The 13303-nt window shown below is 36.7% G+C and overlaps 1 protein-coding gene across 1 annotated transcript; it reads left to right on the top strand.

The window, feature by feature from the left end:
* The first annotated feature begins 1856 nt into the window (after nucleotides 1–1856).
* On the top strand, nucleotides 1857–13287 carry LOC137008879 (calcium-independent phospholipase A2-gamma-like). Its single transcript, XM_067370634.1, has 10 exons — nucleotides 1857–2353; nucleotides 3604–5054; nucleotides 7220–7369; nucleotides 7452–7609; nucleotides 7832–7926; nucleotides 8671–8842; nucleotides 8932–8989; nucleotides 9063–9257; nucleotides 9345–9540; nucleotides 10017–13287. The coding sequence occupies exons 2-10, from the start codon at nucleotides 3765–3767 to the stop codon at nucleotides 10277–10279; spliced, it is 2577 nt and encodes an 858-aa protein (XP_067226735.1). The 5' UTR covers nucleotides 1857–2353; nucleotides 3604–3764; the 3' UTR covers nucleotides 10280–13287.
* Nucleotides 13288–13303: the final 16 nt, after the last annotated feature.

The following is a 13303-nucleotide window of genomic DNA, read 5'->3' as shown; positions in this document are numbered from 1 at the left end:
GTCTTAAACCTCTCTCCTTGGGTGTTTTACTTTTATATTCTTCCATACCATCTGTATTGAATAACTACTGTAATGTCAACCCATAGACTTCACAAAACAGTAGGGTAATAAAGCTGATGATTCAATATTATAAGAAGTTGTTTTATTGTTCTTGTAGATGTTTATTTGCATAAATTTTTAGGCATTCCTCCACTCGGATTCCACAGCTGATGTTTGGTTTGAAATAGTTTTCTTTTGTTTAGTAAAGTTTTTTTTTTTTTTTTTCTGCCATTGTTTTCCTTGGATTTGCTTGTCAATTCCATGCAATTTTAAGCTTTTCTTGGTACATTCCATGTTTTATAGGCAACAGTCATGCTAGTTCAGATTAGTACAGTTGGTTTTAATCTTACTTTATTTCAAGACTCCATAGTTCATGTGTTAGTAATCTGTTTAGAAAGCCATTATTTAAAGTAACTAGTCTAGATTAAGGTCTAATTTAGACCCTGTCCGGGAAACCGCCCCTAAGTGTACACAATATTTTTATTAAGAGTGAGATAAGGTCATGCGTTTATATTTTAGTCTTGATATGTAATAATACATAAATTACATTTAGTTTGAGATGAGGGACTTTTACTTTGGAAAAGCAACAAGGAACAGGCAAGTCGGTGGTGATCTCACGTGTGTACTGGCCTGGCGTTTGTTTGATATGGACTATGGAGGATTAAAATTTCCACAATTACCTTTACACTGCGATGAATTTTAAATCATCTCCAACACACATGCTTGCAAATACTAGTTAAAGAGAATAAAATCGTGTCTAAATGTGTTGTGTAAGTTCTTGGCGAATCAGCTGACAGGCATCGTATCCGGTCAGGTCAAATCAAAAAGTGCAGATGTTTCAAATGGTGCGTTCTCTCACTCAAATCCATTTATAAGACTGAAATGGCTTCCAGGATAGCTTTAGTTGGAGCTTTACGTTATATCGGTTCCAGGACGAGTGTCGTTAGTTCACAGCGACTGCTTTGCACTCAAGGCAGAGGACTAGGATCATCTGACATTGTAAGGGTGAGAAGAACTCACTTCTTTCTTGGATCCTTAATTTCACTGTAGTTTAGCAATGACCATAGTTTATGTTTTTAAGCCCACCATAGCCTAATAAACGTTTTACTGCAGGTCATGCTCGCATATATAGGCTTGAATTGTATGTACTTATCATTGTGTGGACTAGTCAAGAATGAAGATGTCAAAAACTAGAGATATGCCCACCCAGGCTTCACTAACTGTGTATTAAGTATTTGTTTTGTGTCATAGGTACTGTATGATGGAGAATGCCCAATATGTGTTAAAGAAATACGCTTTCTTCAGTTTCTTCAGAGAAACAGAGCAGATAAAGTAGATTTTGTGGACATTTCACTGCCAGAATATGACGAAACAAAATACGGAGTTAGTTATGAGATGGCAATGGAGGAAATGACAGTGATTGATACAAATAACAAGGTGAGTTTTCCACTTCTCTCATGTAAAAAATCTAAATAGCACAGAGTTTCAAAAGTATTTTATGCATTTTTGGTTTTTCTCACTATCTAAAAAGTTATGTTATTAAGTTATGTTATTAATTATTCCTCATTGCTGCTGTTTGTTCTGAGGGCAGGTTCAACGTGGTGTGCCAGCTTTTACAGTCATGTACAGTGCTGTGGGTTTGGGTTGGCTTGGATGGCTCATCTCTCTCCCACTGATCAGGCCTGTAATGGATCACGCCTATGGGGTGTTTGCAAGAAACAGACTGAAGTGGACCGGCAGAGAGGGCTGCATCACTGGACGCTGTGATAAAAAAAAGACATAAGGGTCAGCAATTTAAAAAGGACTCCATGCTATATCATCAATTCAATGGATGTATCGTTAGTAATTGTTGTTACTGTAAAGTTTACTTTTTTGCATCTAATATTTAAAAGAGTCTGAATATAACCATTATATCCATATGTGCTTAAAATAAATTCTTTTATCAAGATCTATTACTAAACTTTGAAAAACAATGTGATATCTGTATATACAATAAATTACTCATACTGAGTGTTGACATTTTGAACAACTCTGAGGGTACGTTTTCTAAATTTAGACACCTCCTGACAAGTCATCAACTGTTGGGATGCGGTAGGACAGATTGTGCTTTAATGAGAAATGTCCAGGGGTTTGGTCAGTACTCCTTTAAACCGACCAATGGGATTTGACTTTCAGAGTAGGGCGGGATTAAAAACCACAACAGAAACAAGTGTAAACACCGCAGGAAGTAATACAGCAATATATGTGTTTTGGAAGGAAAGTGAGTGTTTATTTATCACCTTGATGTCAAGTTCAGCAGAAGAGAGAGCTAAAGGTAAGACAAAATATCTTTAGTTTATTTGCTAGGGCTTCAAGAACTACAAGGCACCCTCAAGGTTAAGTCTGGTTTGTTGAATTGGACTTGACCTTCTGTCTTGGTGAAGAAGATAAAATGTTTTTTATGATGACCTTACACTTAAAGAATAGTCACAATAATCACAAGTCGGTTAATAAAACTGGTCATGTTGGTTCACAGTGCATTCATGTTAACAGATACATCTATTGACCTTAAAAATGTATTAGTAAATGTTAAAATTAACTAAGATTAAATGAAATGTAATAAAAGTATTGATCATTGTTAGTTCATGATAATTAGTGTAGTTAACAGATGAAACCTTTTAAAGTATTACCTATATTAATATATTTACTGCTTCTATCTATTATGTATTTATAATGTTTTCATTTCATTACTATTGCAGTTCTAATATATGAATATAGGTCTGGGAATAGATGCTAAATTTTGTGTAGCATTTCAATTCTAGTTGTTTATGGTATATAAGGTCAGCCTTGTCACAATACATTAACAAACTGTTAATGTTTTACACGATGAACAATTTACACAAGAGAATACAGTCATTAGGTTTATTGGTGACTGTCTGGCATTTTAAATAGAAGACTTGTTGATTCCATGTGACCAAATCTGAGCACGTGGAAATTGACATGTGGAACTGAGTGTACACAATGTGACGCAAAGGCCTGTGCCAGTCCTCAGATCACTACAAAGACAAGTGGCATTTCTTTTCTGTCATGTGACAGATAAATATGTACTGGAGGTTCATGGAAGTGCTAAACAGGCTATTTTTCTGACTTACTGTTGACACTTTGGTGTCCTGTTTCACAGTTCTAAGCATAGTCAGCCTGTTCTTATTCACAGAATGGCTTATATATAGCACTCACTCTGCTAAACTATAAATTATAAATTAGAAACATAAGTACAGATTTCAAAGGAGTTGAATATGGAGTATTGCAGTGCCATAATAATAAAACTTAATTAAAAAATGTCAATAAATTTGTTAAACCATTGGACATGGATGTATTTCTGACATTTCATTTGTTTTGTTTATTGACATATTCGACCTGCATAATTGACCAGGAGGGGGCGTACAAACATAAATCAACACTATGGATTACATTATTTTGATCCTTATAGATTTCTGTTTGTAGGAAGAAGTTCAAGAACTGACTTTGTTCTTAAATATACACCACAAGGAAAGTATAAAATATGTTTTTATGTTTGCTTCATAGTATTTCAGACATTCCATGATTCTGATCCTGCTGCCAAAGCTCATCCGGTCCTCATTCAGATCATCCGCTTGGACTTTGTTGGCACTTCACTGATGGGTTGGTATCTTGACAAAACACAGGCCACTTACCTGGGATTAGGGCGGCTCTGGTAACTGTGCAAGATGAAGTATATCCTCACAAACATCAGAAATGTGTCTCACCTTGTCAGGAGTATCTGCTCCTCACCTCAATCTTCAAGGAGAATACCTTTCAAATCTCATAGATCAATAAAAACGTTGAGACTTTTTGGAGCAGTTAGCAGTAACATGAAATATAAGAATGGATCAGGTCTTCAAATGTACCATTTATACTCAACCTCCAGTCGAGAAACATTCAGAGCAGAAGCACCCATTGGAGTTAACCAGAACAGCCGGACTACTTTTCGGCTGCACTTAATTGGACTAAGATTAGGAGAGTCTTTCAATCGTCTCTCCCGACACATTAACTTGTATTTTAAGCAGAAACAGATCTCTGTGATAGATTATGGGCAGAATGAGTTGAAATCTGCAGTGCAGGAACCACTGACCAGAATACAGAGACGAGTTCAGAGAGAGAGATGCTCTGGAGAGTCCAGAGATTTTATAGGGACGCCTTCCATTGAGCAGGTCCATCAAACATCCTCAAATCAACATTTGACCTCGGCCTATCCTGGACTACAGCTGTTCCACATCAGCTCCTTGGCAAACAGATTTGGGGAGACTTACAGCTATGTGGCCAATCACATTAACTCTGTATTCTCTCGAAATCCAGCAAAGCAAATCCATGTGGAGGTATCACCAGATGATGGGTTCAGAAGGTCTAGAAGCAGAAAGCGAAGAGTTATGGGTAATAAAAGTGTTCTTTGTAGGGAAACTGAGCAAGCTCAGCAAAACATTAGTTTGGGTACAAGACCAGAGATTGATCACAATGTATCTAGTTCCTGGGAGGAAGGATACCTTCATTTTGCCAGACACATCAATCGATACTTTGGGGCAAAAGTAGCAGATACTGTTGAGGAATCACCTCAGTTTTCACATACTGAGACAAACATCCTGAAGACTTCAGTTTCACTTGACCCTCTAAACAAAACTAAAGACCGTACTTCACTTCTTCAGCCCAAATTCCCAGGCTTGTTCCACATGAGCAGCCTCACCACACGCTTTGGGGAAAATTACACTTACATGGCCAACCACATTAATCGATACTTCAAAGGATCTGCAGCTTCGGAGAATGAGGAGGTGGGTGGAGAGCTATACACAGAACGTTACAGAGATTCATCTGAGCACATGGCGAGCCAGGAAAAACCAGTACCCTTCTTTGAGTGCCTGTTGAAACCCTCAACTTTACCTGGCTTTGTGGGCAGCTACCTAGGAATAAGTTCTCGCAGACGTAGTGACCACATAAAGACCCCAGAGGAAATGCTGGATAAAACGGTGAGTCTTACATGACCTGAAATCATCATTTAATCAATCACCTCTATGCAAGCATGTTGGATTTTGGGACTGAAATGAGTTTCATATGTGGTTTGGCTTTGTGTGAAGACTGACAGATATAGGCCTGCTTTCACAGACAGGGCTTAGACTAAGCCAGGATTAGGCCTTAGTTCAATTAGGGTATTTAAGTAGCATTTATAAACGTAAAACATTACTGTGTGCATCTTGAGACAAAACATTGGCACTGACATATATTAAGATATGCCAGTACAAGTTGATTTCAGTTAAAGGGTTACTTCAGGATTTAGCATTAAGCTTTGTATTAGTAGAATACCACTAGTATTTTCGAATTGGCGTGCTTTCCCCCTTCATATCAGCCCGAGATGAGAGATTTATGCATTTTTATTCTGTAAAAAAGCCTCCGATGACGCAAAAAATCGTCATTTTGCGTCATCGGAGGATTTTTTGGCCAGAGGCTTAAAACTACTGCCAGTAATAGCAGGTAGTTCCGCATTTTTTCACCACGCCCATACATATGCGCGTTTGCGTTCACGTCACCTCGTATTTACCGGAATCTTGAAATGACAACACGCGACGTTATATTCGGAGCTGTTCACTTCCTTTTGGTCCTTGAACTGGGAATTATGCGTTTCCATGGCAGCACTGTCAACGCCTAAATGAATCTACAGCTGTCAGGTGGTACAGCGCGGCCACGTGGTATATCTGGGAGCTTTCAGAAAACTCCCAGCTTACAAGCTGTAATTACGAGCTCCACGAGGACGTGAACGCTTTTTACAAGCTAGAATCTCGTAACTACAGGAATTACGAGGCCACGTGAACGCACCTTTACTCACGGACATAGATCAGGCCAGGCTGTTCGTCCTCTGGGAAAGTGAATATAGATGTTATCGCGGTGTCCTTCAGAATGGTTCTCTTCATTGCAAAGATATTTGGTTCGTAGTCCTCGTGCTTGAAATGGAGACTACATATTCTGCGTTTTTTTAGGTTTTCTATAACGGTGTCATCTCCAATCTTCGGGTGTTTGATGGTCCGCAGCCACTGTTTACATCGCTCCAAATCTTTAACTTAATCGGAAAATGATGGAAACGTACTTGTCCTTTCCTGGTTTTGGGTGTACAGGTACAAAGCAATTTAGCACCATTTCGCTGTAAATGTATGAACTAACTCACGATTTATTTGTTTGAATTTTCCTGAATGCCGCCTGTAACCGCTAGGCGTGGTTTGGGCGTGGCCTCGCAAGGGCAGCAAAACAAGTGCATTATGGGAGTTGTTGTCTTTCATCCACATTAGTCAAAAATACATTTTCTGCCTTTTCTCTGTCTAGAAAGCTCCAAATTCAAAAATAATTTCACATTTCTACTACATAAATGACCAATTTTAAATACACATTCATCTTTCCAGGGGTGAAGTACCCCTTTAAGGCAGCTCAAACATTCATTTCAGTCTGGGACTAGCTTAAGCTTTGTCTGTGAAACTGGGGGATGGTTTTTCATTAGTCCATGCCATGGATGCACGATATAGGCACCATATCGGTTATCTGCCGATATTAGATATTATAAATGATTGGTATTGGTCAATATTAGATATTTAATTGTTCATGCTGATTTCCTCTGTTTTTAAAATATTTAGATTACTAACTCTCACTTAAAGCTAATCTTTAAAAACATAAAAAAATTTAAAAACACTGTTAAATTTAATTGCAGCAAATCTCTAAATTATTATCCATTTTTAACACTGTAATGCCTAAATTCACTTATAGCAAAATGATTTATTTCGTGATAAATGATTTATCATGTATCAGCGAGAAGACATGAAAATAATTTTCAGCTCATCATATCGGCCAGAATTTTAATATCGATGCATCCCTTTGCATTTGCTAGTACACTGTAAAAATTGATTTTTCAAAGTTGTAAATAAAAGAGATGATAAAAGTGCACTTTTCAAGACAATATTTGCCTTTCTACTTCAAAATTTCATGTTTGTGTTAATTGCTGTTTCTTTGTAATAATTTCTGAAATTTAGCAATTTCTGAGTGAAGATTGTAAATCTACTACACATTTTTTTTATTCTGTGTGAAAACTTTTGTTTTCTGCACTGCCAAATCAATGTAATGGATTAATTATAGTAGGAAAGATGTTTTCTAGGTTTTAAGAAGGAGAAATGCAGATGAGATGACAAGAGTTCTACTGAACAGGCTGGAAGAGGCTATCATACCGTCATCCATCACTTCTTGTGTGGAGGAACTGAACACTCACCTCATTCATCACCCAGCATGCAAAGCTCTTGTGTGGCAGGTAATACAATACAACACTCAAATCCCTTAAAACTAAATATAGAACTATGCATGTAATTGTATACATTCTTGATGTAATCCAGGAAAAAGCAGCACTGCATCTCCTTAGACGACGCCGTATCTTTTGGATGAATGAAAAACTTCAAGAAGCCATTAGGGAGACTCTTGCTCTGATTGGCTATGTGGATCCAGTCAAAGGTTGTGGGGTCAGAGTGCTTTCCATTGACGGAGGTGGAACCAAGTACGAAGCACCACATTTAATCAACATGCTTTACAGTTTTTTCCCTTTAAAACTTAAAAAATATAAGACATAATCCAATATGTCTTCCAAAAAAACTTTTTAGGAATACTGAACATGAGCAATTTTATGGAATATAACAATTATTAATGACAATTATTTTTGTCACTCGTATAGAGTTTATGCCAACATGGCTTTTTCTTACAACTGTTTCTTGCATTACAGAGGGTTAGTTCCACTACATGTGCTAAAACAGCTGGAGGCTCAAACAGGAAAGCGAGTGTATCAACTTTTTGACTATATATGTGGAGTCAGCACAGGTAATAATGCACAACAAAGCCTTTATGCTCTAAGAAATACAGAACATATTTACACTACCGATCAAAAGTTTTTGTTTTTTTTCATTAAAGGGATAGTTCACCCAAAAATGAAAATTCTGTCATCATTTACTCACACTCAAGTTGCTTCAAACCTGTATGAATTTCTTTGTTCTGCTGTACAAAAAGAAAGATATTTGGAAGAATGTTTGTAACCAAGCAGATCTTTTTTAAATAGCAATATTATGACATATTTTTTTTTTATTTTTACTGTGTTTTGATCAAATAAATGGAGCCTTGGTAAGGATAAGAGGCTTACCGACCTGAAACTTTGGACCAGCACTGTACATATAATGTAAATACTGACAATCTATATTATGTGTATTATTAAATGGCTCTCTGGAATACTTGATTCTGATTGGTCAATCGCAGCATTCTGAATTCATATTTTAATGTGTATGAGACCTCTATACTGTATAATTGACCACTGTCCCAGGCAACAGATTTCCTACATTCTATTAGTTTTAAGTCTCCTCTAATAAAATAATTTCAACATTTTAATAAAACTAAAATCAGTATTTCATGTCTATTTATTTATTTATTTATTTATAAATTAATACAAGACATATTGTCAGGATTCATTTTGTGATAAGGATGAAATTTTATGCAAAATATTATTATTATGCAATATATATATATATATATATATTAATCAATCTCTTTTTTATGTCTGTGTTTGATGTACAGGAGCAGTTTTGGCTTTCATGGTGGGTCTAGCTCGTATCTCTTTAGATGAATGTGAAGAGATGTATCATCGTTTTGGGACAGACGTTTTTCGGCAAAACCCCCTGGTTGGTACAGTGAAGATGGGCTGGACACACTCATACTACAACACAGAAACATGGGAGATGATCTTAAGGTTGGATTTAAACACTCAGTGGAAGTAGAAAACTATACTGTATTAATGCCTGCAATGCTTTCTTAACTATACCTATATGTTCATCATAGGGAGAAGATGGGGGAGGAGATTTTAATTAAAACAGCAAGAGATGAGCTGAGCCCGAAGGTGAATAAAAAATACCATCTGTCTTTTTCAAATGAACTTTTAAGATCTCCTTCCTGACTGCTGTTCTCTGCAGGTGTCTGCTGTAAGTGCCGTAGTGAACTGGGGAAAAAGTCCGAAAGCATTTATCTTCCGCAACTACAACCATGCTCCAGGACGACTGAGCCGCTATGCCGGAGGATCAGGGTACCGGCTGTGGCAGGCTGTCCGCGCCTCATCTGCTGCTCCAGGATATTTCCAGGAGTTCCCACTCCATGGTGACATACACCAGGTCAGAACAGTCAATTGTAGTAAGCTAGTAAATTTCAGGACTCAAAATATACTTGTATTCAGGCCTTTTTCCATCTTTTTTCTCCAGGATGGTGGTCTTATCCTCAACAACCCCTGTGCTCTGGCTGTCCATGAAAGCAGATTGCTGTGGCCCAATCAGCACTTCCAGTGTGTGCTGTCACTCGGAACTGGTCGCTATGACAACGCTAGAAGAGGGCCTGCAACCTCCACTAGTTTAAGAGCCAAAATCAGCAACCTGATCTGCAGTGCCACCGATACTGAGGGTTAGTCTGGTACCACTATGAGAATAATTTTACTCTTTTTAATATTACAGAGAATCATTTTACAATTATTAATTGTGCAAAATATACAATTCACAATTATTTAATAATTTAAAAAGTTCTCTTTTGTGGTTACCCTAGTACACTCTAATGCTGGGTTAAAAACAACCCAAGTTGGGCGGAAAATGGACAAACCCAGCGGTTGGGTTAAATGTTTCCCCAACGTGCTGGACAGTTTTATTTAACCCCAGCTATTGTTTTAAAATTACTATATGGCTGGCTTAAAATGAACCCAAAATAGGTTTAACCCACCTCTGGGTTAAAACAACCCAATTGCTGGGTTTGTCCATTTTTAACCCAGCATTTTTAAGAGTGTAGTATGATGCTCTTTTGCACACACTTGCATATTGCTGTTCCCTTAAAACAATAAAAAATAAAGAATTGGGATATACTGATATTGTTTATATTGCCATGTTTAGGTGTTCACACTCTATTGGATGACCTCTTATCACCAAATGTGTATTTTCGCTTTAACCCGATGCTGAGTTCCAACGTGACACTGGATGAAAGCAGGCCTGGAGTACTTCAGCAGCTGCAGAAAGACACACAGCTGTACTTGGACCGGAACCAACCCAAACTGGAACGTCTGTGCGAAGTGCTGACTGCAGAGCGCACAGCAATATGGAAAACACGGGACTGGATCGGTGAGAAAGCGTGGGAGCTGCAGCAGCGCTGGGCTTGAGTGATTTTACACAGTGCTGACGAGCTGCATATGGCTGGATGAAAACTAATTACAAGAGCATCACACAATTTATTTTGATGGTCTTTGTTAACATTGTTACACTCTAAAAAATGCTGGGTTAAAAACAACCCAAGTTGGGTTGAAAATGGACAAACCCAGCAATTGGGTTGTTTTAACCCAGCGGTAGGGTTAAATGTTTGCCCAACCTGCTGGGTAGTTTTATTTAACTCAACTATTGTTTAAAAATTACTGTATTGCTTAATTAAAATTAACCCAAAGTATGTTGGAAATGAACATTTATTAATGTTCAATGAATAAATATTAAACAATAAACATTTATTAAATTGCTTATTAATAAATTTATATTAATAAACTATTAAATTTATATTAATAAAATATTAAAGCTTATTAATAAACATTCACCTTTTGTCTATCATTGTTGTCTCTAATTGCATCTGGTTTTTAATTCCCCAACTATTCTGGGTTCATTTTAAGCTAGCCATATAGCAATTTTTAAATAATAGTTGAGTTAAATAAAACTACCCAGCAGGTTGGGCAAACATTTAACCCTACTGCTGGGTTAAAACAACCCAATCGCTGGGTTTGTCCATTTTCAACCCAACTTGGGTTGTTTTTAACCCAGCATTTTTTAGACTGTAGAGAAGTTACAAATCAAATCAGTATTTCCATGTCCAAATATGCAGCCCTGTACACAGCCATGTTAGACTGCATGTGCTGAACACTTCTGCCATGAAACCATAACATACGCAAATGTAAATTCTGTATGAATGTATTTATTTCTTTATTTTTGTTTTACATTTTTTCAGAGGTTTATGTAATTAAATAAAAATGTACTTTTATTTGATCAAATTAAGGGCACGCTACTTCTGTATAATCATTAGTTTATTTCAATAAGATGAAAGCACATACCAAATAATGTAAAGTATCATTAAAAATTCAGGTGTTGTTAATATTTGACCCATACAGAAATAATAGGACATTTTAAATGTCATATGATTGACTTCAAAACAAAACACATGAAAAACCTTTGCATATTCTCCACTAGTCCCATTATAAAGATAATAGAAACAAATGCCATTACCAGTGTGATAAAGTTACTAATCATGCTGATTTTACCGATGTTTTCAATGCTTAAATGACCTGAAGAAGCCGCACAGTCATCAGTCATGTGACCAGTGGTGACTGGGACATCAGTCAAGAGCGCTGTTTGTTATTTTGGACAGTTGTGTAGAATTTTCCCTCTGAGAAGTTATTTTACTTTAGCCTCTTCTTTGAACAAACTAGCAGACTCCTTTTCTGTCATAATAAGGTTTTCGACAGACTGTCATGGCTTATGAGACGAAACATGGATAAAGAACATGATGATGCTTTTGTAAATTAAAAATAGATCCTCCATCTGTACTGAACACTGAAATATCAATTCGGGTAAGAAAATATTTTTTTGTTTTTACATTATTTTAGCATACTTTATACCAAACCAAAATAGAATACACATTTATTTAGTTAGTTAGTTAGTTTTAAATATTATATATTATTATTGTAAATTTTAAAATGTTTTGTATCTATATATAAGGCTTTGCTATTTGGGATTGCATTTCACCATGACTGGTTGTAAAAACAGTGTGATGTCAGTGTCAGATAAACAATGTATGTTTCATGATAATGTCATCCTCCTCTGACTTGAGCTGGCAGTTGTGAGTCAGCTGCTTCATCTGAATTACACTTGTCATTGTAGACCGTGTCAACAATGCAGACAGATATAAACAGACTTATGAGCCTTATTGAAGAGACTGTTAGTAGTTATGAACATAAACATCAAGCATTATGCATGGTAAAAAAAAAATCCTAACTAAAATTAATTTCTCTTTTTTTTCTATAATATTTATTACAATCAAATATCAATATCTTTTTAGCTGAGTTTGACTGTTTAAGGCCTAGGGGCTTTGCTAATGTAAATGTGACAAGATAATAATTAATAAAAAAATCAGATAATAAAATAAAGAATTAAATTTGACAATAATATAATGTTAGAAAACATGTTTTGCAGTTATACAGTTATGTTTAAGATTCAGTATCTCAGCAGCATCTGTTCATTCAAACAAGCTGTAGTGCCACTTTAAGACAGAACTGATAAAACCCTCAGAGATATTCTGTATGAACAGAGCCAGCTTACTGTGTCCATGGGGACAGAGGTTTCATTGTCCCGTCCGTGGTGGAGGAAGCGGTTCATTCAGGCTCAGGCCATGCGCTGTACAGTTTGGTGCTTGGCACTGCAGCGCTGCTGATGTCATATGCACCGCTCAGGATACTGAAGCGCTGGGGAACATGACCACAATTAGATCATACTTGTGTCTCTGTTCACTTACTGAGCTGACTCAAGAACTTTTTTGTTCTTTCGTGACACTCAATATCATATTAGCTCATCTGCAGAGTGTACAGTAAGATCGCATGTAGTACTTTATGCGTCCCACTCCCTGGATGCCTGAGCTGATGTGGGATGGGAATGTGTCTCAGTGGCTGAGATCCTGTTTCCACCTACATCTTCTCTCCTGAGTCAAGCTCTGCCTTCTGGGACGTTGTGAGTTCATTCACATTCTGTTTCTGTTAACTCACGTTAACAAAGTTTAAAACTTTATACAGTTAAAGTAAAAGTATAAAGGTGCACAAAAGAGCATCAAAAAAGAAGTTTATTACAAGTAGATCTGAATCTCTTTTATGTGCAGTCACGAGACTCATGACCGCATTTAAATTTTCACTGAGAAACAAACATTTCATTCATTGAGTTAGCTTCGTTTTTCAGGACCAAACAATGAGGCCCACACATTGATGTCATAATAAAAAAAAGAATGCAAAATATCTTTCAGCTGAGTTTGGCTATTTATGGCCTAAGGGCTTTTGCTAATGTAAATATGACAAGATAACAATAAGATCAGATAATAAAATAAAGACTTGTATACTTGAGACATTATTTTTAGAATAAAGACATTCTAACCACCACATATT

This window comes from Chanodichthys erythropterus, chromosome 20 (assembly GCF_024489055.1).
Source record: "Chanodichthys erythropterus isolate Z2021 chromosome 20, ASM2448905v1, whole genome shotgun sequence".
NCBI lineage: Eukaryota > Metazoa > Chordata > Actinopteri > Cypriniformes > Xenocyprididae > Chanodichthys > Chanodichthys erythropterus.
The sequence above is the reverse complement of the archived record's forward strand: the minus strand, read 5'-3'. Positions and strand labels throughout refer to the sequence as shown.

Coding starts and splice junctions, on each gene's coding strand:
- LOC137008879 (XM_067370634.1), top strand. CDS start 3,765: ATGAAGTATATCCTCACAAACATCAGAAATGTGTCTCACCTTGTCAGG. Junction 5,055..7,219: donor AGGAAATGCTGGATAAAACG/GTGAGTCTTACA, acceptor GATGTTTTCTAG/GTTTTAAGAAGGAGAAATGC. Junction 7,927..8,670: donor TATATGTGGAGTCAGCACAG/GTAATAATGCAC, acceptor TTTGATGTACAG/GAGCAGTTTTGGCTTTCATG.